Genomic DNA, 22,713 nt, shown 5'->3' with positions numbered 1-22,713 from the left:
AGAGATGAATGGAACAAGTTACCAAATATCATCATTAACTCGAATACGCTGAATAGCTTCAAACATAGGTTGGATGCTCATATGAGCAATAGGGGTTGGGTGTAAACGGGACTGCCCAGTATGGGCCAATAGGCCCACTGCAGTTTCCTCCATTCTTATGTTCTTAAGTGTCCGTTACTATGGTGGGGAGGCGACCGCATGGGCAGCACTCTCGGCCCCATAGGGGCGAAAGTCTCGAGACCACCCCTGTCAAAGTAGGCCTATCGACACTGACCTTGGCTCCGAGCCTCCGCATTATTCCACCGACCCAGCGCCGCCAGGTCACCACTCGCTTGGTGATCGCCGGTGAACACACGGAATATTTACAATTTATGCCGTAAGGGATGAGAAGAAACCTTGGGTGGCAATGCTTAGGGTGACATCCGATATTCACCGACACATTGTTAAATTTCCCGCTCCCACACAGCGAGTATGTCCCCACCAATAACACTTTAGATCAGGGAGGACGTTCCACGACACCCACGCCACGCTGCTGCTACTACTACTACTACTACTAGGCAGTGATGAGTATATGATAGAAGCTCCAGGTTCCAACAATTAATATTCCACATAACAAAATATAAACGAAGAACACACTTAACTGAGTGAGTGAGTGAGTGAGCGAGAGTGAGAGAGAGAGAGAGAGTGAGAGAGAGTGAACCCTGGATGCTAAATGCTCACCTTGGCCAGACCGGGAGAGGATGAGAGAGAGAGAGCAGGATGGAGGGGGCGATGAGGCTGGGGTGGGGGGTAAGCTTGTCGTCTTTTGTTTGACGCTACTATTCTTATTCCTATTGTTGCTTTTGTCACTGTTGGTGGTGAGGGAGGAGTGGTGGTGGTGGTGGTGGTGGTGGTGGTGAGGGAGGAGTGGTGGTGGTGGTGGTAGAGTGGTGGGTGAAGTGTTCTAATTGGTTGGTTGGTTGACAAGGTGAATATGGAAGATGAAAAGGGGGGGGTGAATGCAACTGTGGAGAGAGAGAGAGAGAGAGAGAGAGAGAGAGAGAGAGAGAGAGAGAGAGAGAGAGAGAGAGAGAGAGAGAGAGAGAATTGACTTGAAAAAAGATTGTTTAGCCAAATAGTTGAAAGGTGTTGGAGAGGAGGGACAGTAAACACACAGGCTGTAGACAGGAAAAGGAAAGAGGAATAAGGAATCAGGCGAGAAACTAAAGAATTAATGACTGGAAGGAAAACAAAAGGGACTGAAAGAGAGAGAGAGAGAGAGAGATATTGGGAATTAATAAAGAGATAAATAGAGAGAGAGAGAGGGGAAGCTATATCGGAATTAAAGAGAGTGAGAGAGAGGGGGGAAGAGAGAGAGAGAGAGAGAGATAGATAAAGAGAGAAATGAGAGGGAAAGATAAAGAGAGAAACGAGAGGGAAAGATTAACCGTGAATAAAAGAGAGAGAGAGAGAGATAGAGAAGAGAGATTAATGGGAGGTACAGTGAACATCTATCGTTGTAAAGAAAGAGAGTGAGTCTGTGAAGAGGAGAGAGAGAGAGAGATAATAGAATTTAAACAAAGTAAGAACGAAGAGAGAGAGAGGAAAGTGTAGTTGGTTTGTATTGATTTACATCCTCTCTCTCTCTCTCTCTCACTATATTTGTTAACTGTTATTTTTGTTTTTGTTGTTTGCAAGGTATTAGAATGACCCTGTTTGTGTGTGTGTGTGTGTGTGTGTCGTAAATCAGATATAATATAGGTCAAGGTCATAATGGCACTAGAATGTGATCTTATTTTACTACGTCAGATCTTAGAAATTGAATGGATTAAAACTTGTTATGAAGACTTTGTGTGAAATGGGGTCGTGAGTGTGGATATATTGTGGGTGTACTGAAGAAATCCTTAATACAGGTGTGGATTTAGGGCGGATGGTTACAGGTACAGTGATGACCTTATACTGGTGGGGAAAAAGGTGGAAAGTGAAGGATTGTCTTGTCATGTGGAGAGAGAGAGAGAGAGAGAGCAGTATAAATATTAGAGAGAGAGAGAGAGCGAGCGAGCGATCAGGAAATATATTAAATCTGACACATAATTTACGGAATAATTACACAAATTCGTTACTCAGTGAGGGAGAGCGTCGTCCATTTGCCAGTGTAAAGCATACTTAAGAGTGACTGATACAACTGTAGGTATTGAATTTCATGTTATTTATTCTTCTGATTTATTTCCTCGATCGTTGTTGTTTTTGTTGTTCCTTCTCTTGTTTTGTCTTGTTATTGTTGTCATTACTCATGTTGTTGTTTTGTAGGGAAGAGTATAACTACAATACTTTGTAGTGGATACTCTCCCCTACAGTTTTTCATGGTATTGTTGTTACTTTGTTTGTGTGTTCCTATAGTCACCTTCTAACGCATTTATTTATTTATTTTTCCACATGCCTAAGTCCGCCCAGGTGTTGCCCCGGGTTATTTGTGACCATAATAAGAATTCCTAAGTAGCAGTCAATCACCCGCCTTCATGGACAGTCGTGGACAGAGGACTAGTCATGTGTCAAGTCTCCCGCCACCTTAAACTTGGTATGGTCGTTATGTATTGTAGGTTTATAGAAAAGGCTATTGAAATGGGAGGCTAGGTTACCTTCCCGATTTATTGTGGGAGGTTTAAAATACAGGCCTACCTTTTGTGCGTCTGTAATAGCTATTGAAAAGGACTGCTAACCGCCACACGATTCGGCTACCTGGATCACGCTGTAATTCCACGCTTGTCAATCCGTTCACTCAGGCCCTTTCCAAGCTAGACTCAATTCAGTGCTTATAGTCTCCCTGAGTGCCTAGTTAAGCATTCTGTTATCCAATCACTAGACCTCTTGCAAAATTGATAAGACACTTCTCTTTAATTGGTTTACAATCCTGTGGGTAGAGCTTACGCCTCCACAGGGTCAAGTCTATAACCTCCCACATTTCTGTAAGGAACATTTGCCTTCACACCGAAGACGGTTGGCCACGATGAGTAGTAACCAAGACGGTTTTGAGGTGGTGACAGGAAGCAGCAGAACTCCACGACGTAGCTGGGGTGACTGAGGAGGAGGGATGGATGGGTGATTGAAGAGGAGGTGGTGAGTGATTGATTGAGTGAGGAGAGGTGGGTGGATGGGTGAGAAGGAGTAAGTGAGTGATGAGTAAGGAGGTGGTGGTGGTGGTGGTGGTGGACGATCACTGTAGAACTTCTACCATGTTACCAGGTGTATGTGTGTGTCTGTCTGACTTCCTGTTGTGTTGACAGGTGGTGTGGCCTTGTAGCTTCACCACCGCCGCCTTCTGGCTGTAACGACCCATCACTTCCACCTGGGTGATTTACCTTTTTAGAAGATGTCTGTACTGTATTCGAGGAATTTGGGGTCACCTGAATAACAGGCACCCAAGTTTATATTTTGCGTAATAATTAAACACCCTATCGCTAACATAATCTATACTGATCTGTTCTAACTTAACTTTACGTTCGTAACTTTGTATGTGGAGGTGTGTTCTATGGTTGAGTACATGTTAATTACACTACCGTGGACTCTCTCTCTCTCTCTCTCTCTCTCTCTCTCTCTCTCTCTCTCTCTCTCTCTCTCTCTCTCTCTGGTTACCTTACGTTAAATAGTGGGAAATAAATCTAAATATCTTTCATCATCGTAGTAGAAAAATTAGATAGCGACAGACGTATTAAATTTGGTCCGTAACTGATGTTGACGAATAATACACACCTTAGTTACCCTACAAAGACAACAACGGTGGCGCCGAAATGGCCTTGAGATAACTCGTTCATATAATTCAGAGGAAATTTATTCCTAATAGATATTATTATTATTTATTATTTTAAGATATAGTCATTAATATTTTTGCCCTTTGTAAGTGAACGAATTTAGTTGGTAGAAATTTTATGCTTTTTGTAGATATTATTTATGTGCTTTAACTTACAGTAAGTCACGTCAAGTCAGGCCAGGCTATGTTAGGTTAGTTTAGTTTAGGTCATGTCCTATCATGTCAGTTTAGGTTATGGCCTATCATGTCAGGTTAGGTCATTCTTACATCTTACGTTACGAACCTTGGAGAATCAGGACTTTGGCCCGCCCCTCACTGTGACCCTGACCTACTTATTGATGTACAAGAGAGATAAGAAAATTATTTTTTTTATCTCTTTCCCCTTTATCTTCTCTCCCCTCCTCTCTGTCTCTCTCCCTCCCCCCTCTCTTTCTCTCTCCCTCCCCCCTCTCTCTCTCTCTCTCCCTCCCCCCCTCTCTCTCTCCTCTCCTCCCCTCTCTCTCTCTCCACCCCTCTCTCCCCCCTCCCCTCTCCCCTCCCCTCCCCTCTCTCTCCCCACCTCTCTCTCCCCCTCCCCTCTCTCTCCCCCCCTCCCCCTCTCTCTCCCCTCCCCTCTCTCTCCCCTTCCCCCTCTCTCTCCCCTCTCCCTCTCTCTCCGTCCTTCCCCTCTCTCTCTCTCTCCCTCCTTCCCTCTCTCTCCTCCTTCCCTCTCTTTCTCTCTCCTCCTCTCTCTCTCCCTCCTCTCTCTATCTCCCTCCTCCTCCTCTCTCCTCTCCCTCTCTCTCCCTCTCCCTCTCTCCTCTCTCTCTCTCTCTCTCTCTCTCTCTCTCTCTTTCTCTCTCTCTCTCTCTCTCTCTCTCTCCCCTCTCATCTCTCTGCTTCCCCTCTCTCTCTCTCCCCCTTCTCTCCTCTCCCCCTCTCCCCCCCCTCTCTCTCTCCCTCCCCCCCTCTCTCTCCCCCTCTCCTCTCTCTCCCCTCTCTCTCTCCCCTCTCTCTCTCTCCCCCCTCTCTCTCTCCCCCCCCTCTCTCTCCCCTCTCTCTCTCTCTCCTCCCCAATTATCCTCCTGATTTACCTGACAATCAAAGGCCAATTACACAAAATAGTTTAGCTGGTTTGAGTGAGTGGCACGGGTTGGCACTCCTCACAGGGGCTAATTTGCATAGTGGACACAGGTTAGCCTCTCTACCAAGGGGCTGGGCTACACTAAGTAGACACGGTTGGCACTCTCACCAGAGGCTAGACTATATTAGACACGGACGGCACTCTCCTGGGGGCTGGGCACATAGTAGGCACGGGTTGGCACTCTCCACCAGGGGGCTAAACTTACTGGACACAAGTTGGCACTCTCCACCAGGGGGCTAGACTATAGTAGACACGGGTTGGCACTCTCCACCAGGGGGCTAGACTATAGTAGACACGGGTTGGCACTCTCCACCAGGGGGCTAGACTATAGTAGACACGGGTTGGCACTCTCCACCAGGAGGCTAAACTTACTGGACACTAGTTGGCACTCCTCCAAGGGGGCTAAACTTACTGGACACAAGTTAGCACTCTCCTCCAGGGGGCTGGGCTGAGTCAGGCACTGGAAGGACCCGGCGCGCCACCTGACACTCTCCCACGCGACGAAATTCCACCACCAATATATTAAAGTGGACCAAATCCTGTCAGCTGAAGTTTCTTTTGATGTTTCTCCCTCAGACTGAAGAGAGAGAGAGACCCCTCATTACATGTTAGAGATAGAAAGATATGAAGGATGATGATGTAATGACTGTAGGGTGGTGATTTGGTGACTGTAGGATGGTGATTTAGTGACTGTAGGATGGTGATTTGGTGACTGTAGGATGGTGATTTGGTGACTGTAGGGTGGTGATTTAGTGACTGTAGGATGGTGATTTGGTGACTAGGGTGGTGATTTGGTGACTGTAAGGTGGTGATTGTGGGGTGGACAGTTACTTATCCTTTTCCTTTTAGTTATTTTTTGTATACCTTTATGTTGCCCCACGCTGAGGTACACAACTTGACACAGTACAACACGATATGACACAATACAATATGATATGACACGATATGACACATACGACACGATATGACAATACAACACGACATGACACAATACGAAATACGAAACAACATGACACAGTGCCATATGAAACGGCACAAAACTACATCAGATGACACATACTGTTATGTAAATATTATTATTTTTATATATCTTTACTATTTTATTTCCAATATTTCAAGGACTAAGATCGCCGGGGGGGGAGCGACCTGTGCATGTGTGGTAATGTAGAATCATCTAAGTAAATTGCATCCCTTTCATTAGCTCTTTTTTTTTTTTAAGTACAGGACGATGATGCTGGGTGTGCCTTTGTGTGTGTTTGTGCCTTTGTGTGTCCATGTGTGTGTGTCCGTCCAAGTTTGTGAATGCGTTAACACGAATAGCAATGAATTTTAATCAAGTGTGGTATGTAAATGGGAAACGAGCTCTCAGGTGAGTTGAGAACACTTTGGACCGAAAACCCTCAGTGGCTTGACACATTCCTATTATTACTTTTATTATTTATTTACTGTGATAATGTCTATTTCATTATTTTCATTTATGTATCTATTTTTACTGTTGTTAGGTAAAGGTTCCTACGGGGCCTTGCATAGTCTTTAGTATGATCATGTTCTCACTGGTGTATTAAACTGTATTTCCGAGCTATTTTTGGTGTATTTTTCATAACTTTTTGAAGATTGCAAGGAGACATCATCTTATTGTATACAGTACGGTATTCAAGATGTCAATAGTCATGTACAGTATTAATCATAATGTTCATCAAATTTCTTTTTATCATTTCAGGGGTGAGGATGCGGTGGGTGGGCGGGTGGGCGTGGCGTGTGGGTGGGGCGGTGGGCGTGATATGGCTGGTGGGCGTGGCGCTGCTGGCTCCCCCCGGGCCCTCGGCCACCACCAAGGACCCGCGGCTTGCACAGCGCCTCCAACGGGCCGTACATGAGCTCGACCTTCTCAAAAAACAAAATGATGACATTAGACAAGTTCTCCACGACTTTACCAAGTATGTTTGTAACACTGGTCAGTATTTTTTCATCAGTATACTCGTACTTATGAACTGTGACACTGATCAGTATTATTATATTAAGTACATCGGTGTTTAAGTGGCATATAACCTACTAAACAAAAGAGAACCTTCATTTGACCTGACCAAGCCTAATCTATCCTTACCATATTTGACCTGACCTAATCTGACCTATTCTATTCAATTTGGGGGGCTCCTACACTGGTTATTATAAGTACAGTATACAGGTACCAAGATTGTTTGTGACTTTGGTCAAATTTTTTATTTAAAATTCATTAAAGGTGAGTTCACACCTTCACATTACTTATAAGTTAATTTCACTACTTTACAACTACAGTACACTAATTCTATTTTTGCATTAATGAAGTACACAGTACTGTACTGCTTCACATATTACAGATTTCCACTTATTTTTAACACACTCTGAATACTATTTAAGACAGCCCCTGTCTTGTCAGTTATATTAAGTTTCTCTGATCACATAGTATTATATCTACTTATCTTTAGTTTTAAGTTGCAGTACTGTACTGTACTGTACTGTACTTAGAACACTGAATACTCCTTGTCTTCACTCAAGATTCAAATTACCCTTTAATGTTTATGAATTTTCTATTTTAAATGTGTGTTGCCAAGAACACTAGAAATTCTCTTATTCCAGTATTGTTGAAAGTTACCAAGAACACTTAAAAAGTAGGCCACTTTAGGTGTGAGTGACTCAAAATACTCTTTAAGAGATGATGTCTCCACTGTAAATATAAGTCACCCTGAACACTTAAGAAAGTTCCTCCTCAGTTTTTGAATAAGTTAAATATTTCAGGAAGGAAGTCCCTGCAAGGGTTGGAAGTTGCTCAGTTAATTACAATTCCCATTAATTTGCACTTTATATTTTGGTTACCTCATGTGTTAAAGATTCACTTGAAGCCACACTTTTAAAATACCGGTACCCTTTAGACAGGTAACGTCCATGAACGATGAAGGAGGACAGGAAGGAGTACAGACATCTAATGGCAACACAGCCATGGTGGTTGAGTTGCAGAAGAAGCTGGAACATGCTCAACGAATGCTGCAACAGGCTGATGTTACTGCTGACCACAAATCAGGTTAGTACTTCTTAACGAAAAAGTTTTGTGTGGTACAGTATCTGATATTTTGAACAGTATGTATTAAGGATCATAGTTGATTGATGTTGAGAATGTTGAGGCATCATATTAAAGGTTCAAAGTTAGTACAATACTGTTTTAGGAATTTTTGTGCATATGTGTGTGTGTGAGTGTAAAAAATACTGTGTCATGAGTCTAGAAATTAGTGTCCTGCCAACTTCAAACCTCCAAATGTAACCACATGCGAAAGCTCAGGTGTGTTCAAGGGTTCAAACTTGATAGGACACTGATATAATGTATACAGTACAGTATATCTTTGTTACCCCCCCCCCCCCATACACACACACACAGATGATGGACAGAAAGATTGACAATAAATACCACTGCATGACAACTTTGAATCCCTGATATGACCCCTTAGGATTTTTCCTTTGAAATGGGATACTGTACATATTGAGCATACTGTACTACAGTATATTATGTATGTTGGATATGCAATATTGTAACCTATTTTTCACTGTTTCTACTATGTTTCATATTTTAGGGACATCAGACTTTACACCATCACTTGAGTTTGAGCAGACTAGAAGACTAATTGAAATGGGAGTGCAGGAATCATGGTGGTACATCTCTGATCAGCTCCAGCAACTTCGCAAAAAAGTTGGAGTTCACTCTGACTTCACTTCACACATAGACCAAATATTAGAAGAAGGAGCAGACCACACAAGGTAAGATTTCATCCTAAAGAATTTTATATAAAACAAAAGTAAAAGCAAATACCGGTATAAACTCCAGTTTTTTCTTGTAGTTGGTACCGTAGTTTTTATATACTGTATAATAAATCAAAACTTAAAAGAATATATTGTAGCCTACTGTAATTTAGTGTAAAACTCTCCTTACCCCTTGAGTAAGAGGGGTCTCCCTGTGCTGAATAAAATATCTGGCATGAGCCAAATGAAATATTAAAAGGGGTTAAGGAAGATAGTTTATTAACTCCTTGAGTATGAGAGGCCTCTCTGTGTTGAGTAAAATCGCCAGACGTTAGCCAAATGGAATACCCGTATTAAAATTTACGTCCAGTAAGGAGGTTAACAAGGAACACACACATAAGAATATTCCAGTACATTGAGGCCCACAGTAATCAAAGCAGGTAAGATGCTTCAGTGTAGTTACAATTCAAGAATTTGTTTCAGTAACTTGTTAACATAAATTTATATTGCATGTGTTCACTTTTATATTCTCCCCCACATTCACATGTACTTGTGCTAAAGGTCTAATTTTGCCAAATATATTTTTCTATATTTTCTGAAAAAAAAAATTACTTTGATTTATTAATGTTATGATATTTTGGTATATCTTTAAGTTATATTTTGATCAGCTATAGAAATTGGAGATTGAAATCAAATTTTAAAATACCCCTGGTAATTTTTGCTGCAAGAGACTGCAGCGTGGAGAGCTGCCATTATGGAAAATGGCTATAAGATGTTGATGATGAAGACATCTTTGGTGGTGCTTTTTTGTTTAGGCTAAGACTTACATCACAGCCACTTGGGCATTGTACTATGAAAATTTCATTAATAGCAGACTTAAAAAATATGGCTCTTGCTTTGAATATTATTTTCCTTTGGGGTGTCATTTAATATTTCTGGTGGGGAAATATAAATATACTTTAGATAATGAACACTGTTCTTGATGGTACCACAAAGGTGTTTTCTTGAACATCAGCACAAATTGTATATTAATGCACATTATGTATTATGTTCTATCCTCACCTGAATGTGTTTTACCTGCTCTTCAGAGTAACCCAGTTTGATCTTCATCGTCTAAGTCAGTTGGATGGCTTAGGGTCATGGAGAGAACAAGAGGCAGCAGATCTTAGTGGCTTAATTCAAAACAGACTCCACGCCCTTCAGCACCCTCCTGATTGTTCTAAAGCCAGAAAACTTATTTGTAATCTTAATAAGGTAAGAATCAATTCTCTGACTTCAGAAAAGGTGATCCTGTGATGAAAAGATTGAATTGTAAATAATCCCTTGTGTTATTCCACGTATAGTTTGAATATAGTCTTTAACATTTTGACTGCTGTACTGTATATGGAGCCTCATAGTGTTGAATTAACTTACGATGTATCTATTTTGTTTAAGGGTTGTGGTTATGGATGTCAAATTCATCACGTTGTGTACTGTTTTATTGTTGCGTACGGTACAAAACGAACTCTCATTTTGAAGTCCCGTGGGTGGCGATACAATAAAGCAGGCTGGGAAGATGTCTTCCAACCACTCAGTGAAACCTGCACTGATCCTTCTGGATACAGTCACTCCCACTGGCCAGGTAAAACATGACATGGTTTAAGTCTACTCTTGCACTTTTGTAAATACTGTATCTGCATTAATGGCTAACCACAGTTGTATCAGGATTAAAATTTAAATTTCAGACTTGTCACAGGAAACTCTGTACAGTACTGTGTTACTGATTCGTGCATATATTTGAAAATACAAATATACTTACAACAAAACTTGATGATGCTAGATGATTGTACTGTATATTGAACAATTAATTACTTGAGGTTGTAAGAACTGTATTATATTGCCTCAGTCTGTACTCTGTAGGACTGGTCAGTCTGTCTCATTCTGTAAGATCTGTAGTACCAAGATAACCCCGTCCTATTATGAAGGACTCTGTGTGAAGATTATTAGTAACCCACTCTTTTGTGACACTTATTTATCACTGTTTCTCCAGGCTTAAATGAAACTCAGGTTGTGGATCTGCCTATCATTGATACCTTAACACAACGTCCAACATATCTACCCCTGGCCATCCCTCGGGACATTTCTGAGCGTTTGGCAAGACTTCATGGAGATCCACCTGCTTGGTGGGTTGGGCAGTTCCTAAAATACATGCTGAGGCTTCAACCAAAAACACAGGAAATGCTGGACAACATGGCAGAAACCTTAGGATTCCAGAAGCCAATAATTGGGTAAGTTCAGAAGAGTTACGTCTGGTATTGAAAATATAACTTGTAAATTTCTGTATCTTAATAACTACAGAATGGGTCTCAAAGTAAAAATATTTATAGTACGCAACCCTACTTATGTGCGATTGAACCCTGATCAGCCCTTACGTGTGGGACACGTTCTTGTGCGAGCCAGCCCACCCAGCATCTCTTGCTAGCTTCAGTATCTTTCGCGTGAGAATTGAGTCTACCCACCCAACGTCCCTCGTATTATCATATCATAACTTCATAATCACATATTTTTTCATCATTTAAACATTGTAGTATCTACAGGATATTACTTACTCCTGTATCTATTTTGATGGTGCAGCTGGTTGGGATCATTGCTGGAAGGTGCTGTCTAAATAAATTATGACCTTAATAATAATCTTGTTAGCTAATTTATGAGCCTCAACCCAGATCTTTTCAAGGTGTCACCCAAGTGTCCCTCACACTCTCTCTCTCTGGTTCCGTCAACATCTCCCAGGCGTGCACGCTCGTAAAAAATTTCTTTATTGTCAGTTTTTACTGCAATCATTGGCCCTAAGAGGAAAGGTCCATTTAGTAGGAAAATGAAAGGAATTACTGCACACACATTTTATTAATTGCTTTTCAAATAAATCTCTGATAGAAATTAGTTATATAAGCAGGAGCTTAGAAGTACACTACATTTATCTATTTGGCCAACCCTATCCATCTTACAAAAAACACTTTAATTCAACAACAAAAAGTTTTCTGTTTGCCTGTGACACATTTTCTTTCCCAAATAACACATATACAGTATATATGGTAGATAATTTGAGATATGAAACTCAAGCAGAGAGTTAATAATTTAAGGTAGAATATTTAAAAATGTGATTTATTTGGTTTCAACTTTTTGAATAGTTCCTATTGAATTATGAAAAACAAAATTCCCTTTCCCCTTCAGAATACATGTACGAAGGACTGATAAAGTTGGAACAGAAGCAGCATTCCATGGCATTGAGGAATATATGAGTCTTGTTGAGAATTACTACACAGCCCTCAAGTTGCGTCAGCCAGATGTAGTGAAGAGAGTCTATTTAGCATCTGATGATCCAACTGTTATTACGGAAGCTCAAAGAAAGTATGTCTCATAAGGCTTGACAATTGTTAAGTGCATAAGCATATAAATACACTGCAGTATATTACAGTACAGCACATCATGTTGAATATTTTATTGACTGTACAGTACTGTGCTCTGATGCTTTTAAATTTTTTAAGTTTTCTTTGATAATTCAGAAACACATGAAAAGAGTTTGTATCTCATTTGGACAGGTATCCAGATTATACCTTCGTTGGGGACCCAAATATTGCCCGCACAGCAGCTGTAGCAACACGATACACAGATGCATCACTGAAGGGTATCATTGCTGACGTACACTTCTTGTCACTGACAGACTATCTTATCTGTACCTTTTCATCGCAGGTAAGAACACACAAAACATTTAATAGGGTATGATTAGAATTTGACTTACTTGTTCATTTGGCAGGTTTAATTTTCATCAGTAAATGAAGTTTGCTCAAACTGTTATAGCAACTAGCAATTGAACTGATTTCTTCTTATGGTAAAGGAGCCATGAAAACTAAAGAAATACTGGATGAAACAGGATGTTAGCTCTAAAGCCATTAACACACTTAGGACCTAATGTAGAGGCATGAACAAAGTTTTAAATAAGTTTAGAAAAAAAATTTGGATTAATACAAATAATACATTTACTGTACTTGCTATGTCAGACACTTAATATTCTAAACTTAATTGAAGTGAATAACACTTCTTATTGCCTTTGATTATAAATATAGTAAGTCTCTTATATCAAAACAGTGTATTATCTAAAGGCCTGAGCACATCTGTCTGGCTTGATGCAAAAAATTTTGTGAAATAATTGCAACTTCATCTCACCAGGAGTAATGTAAATGTCTTCCTGTTTCATGCCACAGAGTTAACTTAATGTACTGTACTTTTATTTGTATCTCTTACAATGCAAAATGGTTGCTATTTTGGAACATGTGTACCGTACAGAATTATACAGGTTGTACCTCTCTAGTCCGGCATTCTGTGGTCCGGAAACTCCCGTGGTCCGGAACGATTTTAGTTTGTCCAATAGTTAGATAGGCAGCTTTTTTTTTTTTTTTTTTAACTTATCTGAATTATTATTACAGTGGTCCCTCGGTTAATGAGCACAATCCATTCCAGCAGGTTGCTCGTTAACCGAAACCATTGTTTCAATGGGTTTTGGGTAATTGGTTCCAGCTCACCGAAAATTGCCTAAATTCAACAAAAAAGGTAGAAAAGTACACTTACTTTGAGGTGTGTATGTAGAAGGCTCCTGGATGATGATGATGATGATGATGATGATGATGGGAATTAAATTTTGTCTGGTGTAGCTGGATTTAATGCATTTCAATTATGTTAATAATTGTTAAATGACTAAAAAGTAATATTAAACTTTAAACTTATTGAATAGTATAAACTTCTTGATATTTACTAAAATACAGTGACCCTCGCTTAACCTAACTGTTAACGAAATTTTGGTAATCTAACTGCCTTCCATATGATCTTCAATTCGTTAATCTAACAAAAATTCGTTAATCTAATTTCATTTAACCGACTCAACATGTTTTCGCTTGCACTGACCCAGGTGTTCATGTCAGTCTATCCGCTAATCGGTTCTAGGGCTTAAATTCTTACTATTTTAGTAAATATCAAGAAGTTTATACTATTCAATAATTTTAAAAGTTTAATATTCAATTTTTAGTCATTTTAACAATTATTGAACATAATTGAAGGTAAAGTGACTAGTTTAATGCGGGTATCCAGCCTCTAACACAGCAAACAGGCGTTAGTCTCTGTTTTTACTTGGAGGTAACATCTTGTTTGAGACTTCTTCAACTAAACGCTTTTTTCTGTGTTTCCAAAAATTATTGGTCATTTTTAAATATATTTTACATATTGACAATATATACGCAGTGTTGATTTAAAGAAAATAATCTTGAATTACACCAAGAGAGCTAAAATTTTATGGGTGGAATGGGTGACTTCCATCATCTTCTCCTTCTTCCTCCAACCCCATTCTAATCCACCCAATGCCTTCTTCCTTCTCCTCCAACCCCATTCTAAATCCCATCATCATCATCATCCAGGAGCCTTCTACATACACACCTCAAAGTAAGTGAACCTTTTCTACCATTTTTGTTGAATTTAGGAAATTTTGAGCTGGAACCAATTACCCAAAAACCCATTGAAACAATGGTTTCGTTAACGAATCTTTTCGTTAACGCAATCTGGAACAGATTGAGTTCAGTAATCGAGGGGTCACTGTAGTAAGGAATTTAAACCCAAACCAATAACTGTATTGGCGGACTAATACTACAGCTGGTGGACCGCCAAATGCAAGCAAAACATGTTGAAGTCGGTTCGTGAAAACTCAAGACGAGGGATTGCTCGTTAACCGGTATAAATCTTATGGAAGGTAAATCGTTAACTCAAATCTCGTTAACCGAGGATCACTGTATTATTATTACAGGAGTATTAACGCCTCAGGCCCCAATGCCAGTCAACGACTTGCCCGGATGGGCTAATCCCCATAAAAAAAACACAACAAAGCCGCGAAATTAAGGTTTGTTTACATCCGTTCTGATTTGTCTATACAGAGTACAACATTTAACCCTTCAATATATATGAGCAGTAAATAAGTGTTGCTTTCATATTCTTATGTAGAGTAATGACAATATGTTTTCACATGTGCGCACTTACATACGTGCAGTCTCACTTTTTTCTTTACCATTAATGGTTAGCTACTTATATTGTTCCATTTATTAACATTAAATAACATTACAGGTACTTCAAACAACCATATTAATTTGTTTACATTAATTTTACTACAGCTACAATCAGGGTCTTATTTTCTTCAGTTTTATATGTAGAACCAATCAGTCACTGGTTTTGTAAGCTTTAACATAAACAATGCCGGCAGCCGTCTCGTCTCCTCTAATATTCCACGTATTATTAATAAATTGTATTGTTAATTTTGCACACACGTACATTAATTCAATAAAAACAAATTCAGAAACATTAATTAAAATATATATGAACAGTAAATAAGTGTTGCTTTCATATTCTTATGTTAAGTAATGACGTATAGCCATGTGTAAAGACTACATAATGTATCTCTTTTCTTTTACCATTATCGTCAAGAACTTCTACTGTTCCATTTATTAACATTAAATAACATTACTTAAAACAACCATATTAATTTTACTACAGCTACAATCTGCTGTCTTGGAGTTTCTTCAGTTTTATATGTAGAACCAGTCAGTCACTGGTTTTGTAATCAACGAAAACAATGCTGTGTCATTTCCTCGTGTTTTAATATTCTACGTATTATTAATGAATTGTATTGCTCATTTTGCACACATAAACATTAATTCAATAAAAAAGACATTCAGTAATAAACAATGATGAATCTTTTGTACATAAGAGAAATGACGCTGTTTACACGATTATGCACGTCGTCTGCACGTTGGCGGGCCGTTCAAACCCGTCGAAATTCAAGTTTCCGCCGTCAAATTTTTATTTTATTTTTTTTGTGTTCCAATAAAATACGTTGAATTAAAAACTCGCAAGTTTGAGAAGCTACTATACGACATTTAACCCTTCAATATGTCTTCAAAGAGACCATGATGCAGAGAAAGTGGTGCTAGTGCTTCCAAGCATAAGCACAAGTCACTATCTATCCTGGAAAAGGGTGAATTTCCATGGTCCGGCACCAGTCAGGTCCTGAGGTTGCCGGACTAGAGAGGTACAACCTGTAGTATCAAATTTATAGTTTCTTCCCATATATATTTTATACAAATATTGCTTTCAGGTTTGTCGAATAGCATACGAGATAATGCAGGGCATCCACCCTGATGCCTCCAGTTACTTTAAATCCTTAGATGATATTTACTACTATGGAGGGCAGAATGCTCACAATCAGAGGGCCCGGTTTCCTCACAGCCCAAAGAGGTGAGTTGATTAATCATAACTGTCAGCTTGATCCAACATATAGTTTTTCCAAAAAAGAGAGAATGAGGCAAATAATACAAAGAAGAAAAAGGAGGAATTAATAAAGAACTCTCACTTTCAGCTAAAGAAATAAGAAATATTAAAATCTATTAAGTTGAATGTCTGTGTACAGTATTTGGTTTTGTTTCCAGCCTCTCTGCTTCAGTGGGAAAATGTTTAAAAGAATGAAAAAGGAAACTGAAATTGTACTTACAGGTAACTTTCTAAATACTGTAACTAAAAATGTTTGTTAGCTTCTGTATGTCATGAATGATTATAACTCGGTCTTGAAATTTTTTTTTCACCTACAGGTCTGATGAGATGACCCTCAAAGTTGGTGACATAGTGGGAATAGCCGGTAACCATTGGGACGGTTATTCTAAAGGTGTGAACCGCCGCACCCGACAAAATGGCCTATATCCTTCATATAAAATGGAGGAAGCAATCAGTATAGCAGACTTTCCATCATATGCAGCGGTCGATGATAAGAGAAGTAGAACGTAATTATTTGATTGTTTTAGAATTATTTAAATAATTATTTTACGTTGTGATATTCCTTCATTTTCATTTCGTGCCAGTTTGATTTTATAGACTATAAGAATTTTTCCCATTGAAATCAATATTAAAATTTATTGGCACAGAAATTGCCATCAAAAGAAAAATATAATGTTTAATTTGTGTGATGTATAGTTCTACTGCCAAACCTCCAATGGCATTTTCAGTTACACAGAAACATTGCTCATCGAATTTCATACAATGTAAATTTCATCTGGATTACTATACAAGTACTTGTAAACTATTTTAAACATAATGTTTATTCCATACAGATTTATCTCCTGTAGTTTCTTAAGTATTCCTCTATTTTTGTAATTAAATATATCACTTGACAGTTTCATTTGACAAATCACATTTTATTACTTTGGTGTACAGTATTTTAAAAAAGTGGAAGCCATATAATTTTTAAGGTATCTAAAAATGTGTGCTGGGTGACATCAGGTTAACTCTGATAAGAAATTAAGGCATAATGGTCAATTAAAACTGTACATAAATTGGAATACTGTATTCAGAAGCTTTCTTGTTCTAATGAATGTTTTTGTGTACTTGGTGGTAATATTTCCTCTTACAGGCCATTCTGAATGTGTCACTCTTGTTAACCACTGTATATTTGATGTTGCCAAAGTGGCCAGAAATTTTGTACAGAAATGATATATATATCATCAAGTGGCCATATGTAATGATGCATCTTCTGTTAGTTTGCTCAGGGTAGACAGTGATGGCAGACCATATAACATTAGTGATTGTGTGTGTGTGTGTCGAACTATGTGATACTGATGAAAGACTTTTGGGTCATGTGAAGCACTCATGTTAACATTATTCAGTGGTGTAGGTCACCTTTTAGTAGTGTTAAGCCTTTCACGATTGAATACAGTAGACCCTCAATATACTGTAGTGCTATTTGATATTGCACTTTTGAAATGGTGTCACATTCTAAATTGATCCCATTTTTTTAAATGTCAAACTCCGTTATTGTGAGCTCTAACCCCAGAAAAATTAAATTACATTAAATGGACCACCACATTCATCACTTGAAAACAAGTGTTTACAATGTACAGTACAGTACTGTGGAGTGATTTGTATTGTGACCAAATATTTTGTGATAGTACTATGATCAAAGAGAGAGAGGAAAGTTAAATACTGTAGATGCTGTTGTATCCGGTGGTATTAAATGAAAAGGTTTGCTACAACTTTTACTTTTGATGAGAAAATTAAAATATTATACCTGTAATTAATGATATACAATTACAATCAAACTATTGGCACCTTTGATTGTATTATCCTTTTTGTCATTGAATTACCCCAATACAATGCGCAATCACCCCTATAAATCACCTAATTACCGCTGTACATCGTTAATCACCCCTATAAATCATTCAATTACCGCTATACATCATTAATCACCCCTACACTTCGTTGCAGTAGTACCCTTATACAGTCTTACACTACCCCCCAAAAAATGAGTCACATTTAAATGAGCTCGACTCCTAAAGAAATGAATTCACTTTAATTTGCAAACAGAACGTACGACCCCAAAGAGAAGTACAGCAGCCAGAGTTAGGGCGTGGTGGGTCGTCGTCGGCCGCTCACGATTAAAACCCTATCATCTTACACCACACCTAGACTTACGAATGGGTTGTTTGGGCGGTCTAGTTCGTCTAACCAGGTCGAACTTAGAACAGACAAGATCCCTCATTACCTGTTAGCACTTTAGTAAGCTTGGCGAATTTACGGTTACTTTTTTTTGTGTTTTGTTTTCTCCGATATACGACGCTAAGCGTACGAAGCAAATAAACAAGTGACGTGCTGAGAGGGCTCTGGAGTCTCGCCGCGGCCTGGCATAACCGCCACAACTGCACTTCATTCATGCCGGCCGGGCTAGGTCGAGGGGTTAAGAGTGCCGCCGAGGCTTCGCCTAAATATTTTGACCTCGGTTTCAGGAATTACGGCCGGGAGCATTTCTCGGGAGATGGACGCCCCCTTCGACCAAATAAAAACAACCACCCGGTCAGATTCGCCCCACCACGGTACAGTAATTTGGTTTATAAACGAGCAACCAAAATATTAAGATACTTTCTAAAACAATATTATTAAAAACCTAATAAAAAGCGAAATTCTGTTGCCAACGAGAAACTGACCAGGAACAGAAAGACACTTACCGACACACTATACTATTAGTGTCCGGTTCACATGCTAGCTTTTCCAGTATCTTACTCAAGGTTGGGAGGACTGATATGGGGCGGTAATTCTTGAAGAGACCTTTATCCCCAGATTTTTTATACGCCGGGTGGACTTTAGCAATTTTCAGTTTATCAGGAAAGACACCACTAGTGAAGGAGAACAGGTAGTAATAAGTGGGTCACTTTCTTAATGATGCTCATTGGTATATTGTCTTCGCCTGCTGCTGCATCTTTGGACATTTTTATGATGGCCAGTAATTCATCTGCTGTGACAGGGGATAAGAATAGTTCATTTTGCTGTCTGTTTTGCAGGTAGGCTCTAAATTCCTCATGGTGAGCAGGGATGCTCTCTGCAAGATTTTTGCCAACATTAATAAAATATTCATTGAAGTGGTTGGCAATGAGGGAGGGTTCCATTATAACTGAATCGTTTATCATAAAAGCTGAGTGGGGGGCCGAAGGCTGAGTGTTCCGGTTCTGAATAGAATTAATGACATTCCAGGTTTTCTTACTGTCGCCTGATGCTGACTGGAGCTTATTTGTATAATAGTTACGTCTGGCATTTCTAACTGCTTGTGTTACTCTATTTCTGATACTTCGGAAAGCATCACCGAAAGTTATGGGTCTTTTTGCAAATTTCATTTGGAGTTTGTGTTTTTCCTTTATCATTATCTTAATTTCGCTTGTGATATAGGGTTTGGAAATGGATACAGTTTTCACTGACTTAGTCTTGAGCGGGAAGCATTTATCAAAGCAAGCATTGAAGATGCAAGAGAAGTTACTGCTGTTCACGTTAGGTTTGTTGGAGGCATAGACAAGATCCCAGTTAGCATTCATTAGATTGTTTTCAAAAAGGAGCATGTTGTCGGCACAATAGTCTCTGTATTGAATTGAGACTCTACTAGACCTTTCAAGTCTTGTGGATGTTTTATACATGGCAAAAACTAGGAAGTAATCTGAGATATTGTTATAAATAATTCCACTTGCTAGGTTGTTAGGAGTGTTGCTAGTCCAGATATGATCTATCACAGTGGCAGAGGTGGTAGTTACTCTTGTGGGTTTGGTTATAGTGTTGAAGAGTTTAGAATGACAGGTAGCAAGAAGGTCTAATACTGGTGTCAGTTTCTGATTTTAATAGATCAAGGTTGAAATCTCCTGTGATGTAGCAGTCTTTCCTCTCTGAACTTATGATAGAGATAAGCTCCGAAAATTTATCAAGAAAATTCCTTACATTAGTGTGGAGTCTTCTGTAGATTATCCCTACTAGGATATTTCGTGTGTCGTTACGTAATTCAATGAAAACACTCTCCATGAACTCCTCCTGAACTTTTAAATCATCCCTTACAGAAGTGTTATACTTGATATCAACATATAGGGCGACACCACCACTGTGTCATGACGTGTTGACGCAGTGTCTATTATAATTAGAAATGTTATACAAATGGTCAATATCGTTAGTGAGTTTGGTCTCACAGAATACAAGTGCATCAAATTTGTGGGCAATAGAAGATAAACACTGATCTAAAAAGGTATCTAGATGAAGGGGAATACTGCTGATGTTATGGCTAATCAAGGAGAAGGAATGAGGTAGTAGGAGACTAGAACAAACTCAGGGGAGTCAGGAAAGTAATAGTTACAGTTGGGGTTGGTGTAACCCAGTGAGTTTTGTAGAAAGACATCAGGATCGATATGAGGGAGTATTGTGTCGACACCATGGGTAAATGGGGTGTAACACATACGATCTAGCACATCTAAGGGAATGACACTAGTATCATTATTGTGGGGACATTGATACTGATTAAGGAACAGTAAAAACTCAGGGTCACTGAGGCGTGAAAAAGGAAGATCTAAGAACATTATAATAGTGGGGGTGGGGGGTAACGTACTCACAAGTGCACAACCAACAGAATTAGGATGACTGTTAAGGGTGATTCCCTGATGGAGTGGGAGGTGCTCCTGTCACTCTGGTTTGAGGGTTGCTGGTTTCCACCACAGAAGGTAGACGTGTAGTACTTGAGTTGGCCAACAGGGAGGGAACCTCCGCAAGTGATAGCGACAGTGGCTGGTTCCCCTTCGGTAGGGAGGGGGTTCTTGAGGGGCTTGGGGGGGTTGGTACAGCGGGTGGGTGAGTGGGCGGGTGTCTACTTGGCCAATCCCTCACATTAAGAGTTTTATGATTGAATGTCACGTGTTTCCCTTGTTTCCTGGCTTCTTTAAACAGGTCCATTTTCTGTAGACAGGCTTTAGTCATACCTGGGCAGAGATCCTCGTTGACGAAGATAGGGGTGCCTTTCAGTTTACTGCGTTGATAAAACACTTTGTCCCAGTCAGAAGGGGACGAGAATTTAGTTATGATGTCGCGGGGGCGGGAGGAGTTGGGTTTCCCGACACGTTGAACACGGTCAAACTTTACTTCAGAAAGTTGAAAATGTTCATTCAGCAAGCGTGAAATTTTGCGTTGGGATGACTCCCAGTTCTCGTGGGTGTCTTCAGGGATACCGGCAATCCTGAGGTTGTTTCGCCGCCCCATGTCATCCACATAATCCACCCGGTCTGCTGTTGTTGTTAGTAGGAGGAGGCGCTCTTACATGGTAGGTACACTAGGTGGTTTAAGCAAGGATGCAACCAGTGTATAGTCGCGATACCACCTCCTCTTCCTTGGACTCTGGTTGGAACTCTCTCTCCCTTGTTGTTGACGACGACTCTGTCTCCCGCTTACTCTCCCGGACGGCCATTTCCTCACTAGTACTCAGGAGCCTTGTGGTCATGTTATCAGCGACTGCCCACTTCTGGTTCTTCATGACTATGGTGAGAGGCGGCTCGTGGTTGGCTTCTGTATCGCAGGACCAGATGGTGACGGTGGCGCCGCCAGGGACCTTCGACTTGGAGTGGAACTTGTAGGTGGTCTCGGCTTCTCCTGCCGTGCGTATGATCTGGAAACCCCTGATGGAGAAGTCCTTATTGCTCTTATTTTGAAGCTTGACAAACTTGCCATCTGGACAACCTTCGACAATCTCTATGTCCCCAGTGGACTGAGCCGTAGACTGGAAGGCCGATTTTCTGATGGTGTCTTCTTCCAGGACGGTGCTCTTGCATTTGAGGGACCTTAAGGGTGTGCGTCTGACTGGCGTCTCCTTTCCCGTCGACGTTGATATTGTTCGACTTGTGGACATGTTCAACCTCGTCTCCTCAGCCTCCAGAAGTTTCCGATAGGCGGCAATTTCCATGTCCAGTGCGACCTTAATTCCCTTCAAAATCCCTTGAAACTTGTTCTTCTACCTTCAAGCAATAATTTTACTTCTCATCTGTAACTACAGTAGTCCTATAAGTCCAATATGCAAGAGGACATGATAATTTAAGGTGTCAGTAAAGAATTGAGTTATTAACACAATTACTTTTAGGAGAGGTGGCAGGAATCATTCAAGAGGCAATATTAGCATTTTTTGTTGGTAAGAACTCAGACAAAATTAGGGTGAGAATTTTGTGAAACATGTTAGTCATGCTGCTACTGTGGCAGGTCATGATCCTTTAGTCATGGGGAGGTAAAGTTTCCCCTGAGTAGAGTATGATAACAGGAATAAGAGTGAAATCACTACATTAACTACTCCCAAACCTTGAAGTATTGATTCTTAGTACAAAGCAAAAAAAGAAAATGTCAGAAATGCTGTAAACTGAAAAGAAACTCTGGGGATTAGGGTACTTCTTAACAAAACGTTTTAGATTCATTTTGAACAAAACAAAAAGATGTATGAAAAAATATGAAAAATGTCAGAAATGAAACTAACTCTCTTCACCATTGATCAGATGACTAGCCAGTCAGTCTTTTCTCTGTTACATACAGTTGACAATTTCTTACCTGTGTAGGCTCTAGAATGTACCAAAACATGCACTAATGTGGTCAAGTCTGTCCTTAAAGCTCAAAGCTCGCACTCACTGCTGTCACAACATTTTTC

The 22,713-nt window shown here is 39.8% G+C and overlaps 2 protein-coding genes across 2 annotated transcripts; one reads left to right on the top strand and one right to left on the bottom strand.

Moving 5' to 3' along the window:
- The first annotated feature begins 6,260 nt into the window (after nucleotides 1-6,260).
- LOC121859776 (alpha-(1,6)-fucosyltransferase-like) lies at nucleotides 6,261-16,920 on the top strand. The gene is made up of 11 exons (XM_042356766.1): nucleotides 6,261-6,279; nucleotides 6,631-6,847; nucleotides 7,820-7,968; nucleotides 8,513-8,696; nucleotides 9,767-9,932; nucleotides 10,113-10,299; nucleotides 10,708-10,945; nucleotides 11,889-12,065; nucleotides 12,257-12,407; nucleotides 15,847-15,986; nucleotides 16,337-16,920. Exons 1-11 carry the CDS (start codon nucleotides 6,261-6,263, stop codon nucleotides 16,527-16,529), a joined length of 1,821 nt encoding a protein of 606 aa, XP_042212700.1. The 3' UTR covers nucleotides 16,530-16,920.
- Nucleotides 16,921-21,369: 4,449 nt separating this feature from the next.
- LOC121859765 (lamin Dm0-like) lies at nucleotides 21,370-21,987 on the bottom strand. The gene has a single exon (XM_042356756.1). The coding sequence runs from the start codon at nucleotides 21,985-21,987 to the stop codon at nucleotides 21,370-21,372; it is 618 nt and encodes a 205-aa protein (XP_042212690.1).
- Between the last annotated feature and the right edge of the window lie 726 nt (nucleotides 21,988-22,713).

Source organism: Homarus americanus, unplaced genomic scaffold (assembly GCF_018991925.1).
Source record: "Homarus americanus isolate GMGI-L3 unplaced genomic scaffold, GMGI_Hamer_2.0 scaffold2224, whole genome shotgun sequence".
Taxonomy (NCBI): domain Eukaryota; kingdom Metazoa; phylum Arthropoda; class Malacostraca; order Decapoda; family Nephropidae; genus Homarus; species Homarus americanus.
Note: the sequence above shows the minus strand (reverse complement) of the source record. Positions and strands in the feature narration are given on the sequence as shown.

Coding starts and splice junctions, on each gene's coding strand:
- LOC121859776 (XM_042356766.1), top strand. Junction 10,300..10,707: donor CAGTCACTCCCACTGGCCAG/GTAAAACATGAC, acceptor CTGTTTCTCCAG/GCTTAAATGAAACTCAGGTT. Junction 12,408..15,846: donor TCTGTACCTTTTCATCGCAG/GTAAGAACACAC, acceptor TATTGCTTTCAG/GTTTGTCGAATAGCATACGA.
- LOC121859765 (XM_042356756.1), bottom strand. CDS start 21,987: ATGGAAATTGCCGCCTATCGGAAACTTCTGGAGGCTGAGGAGACGAGG.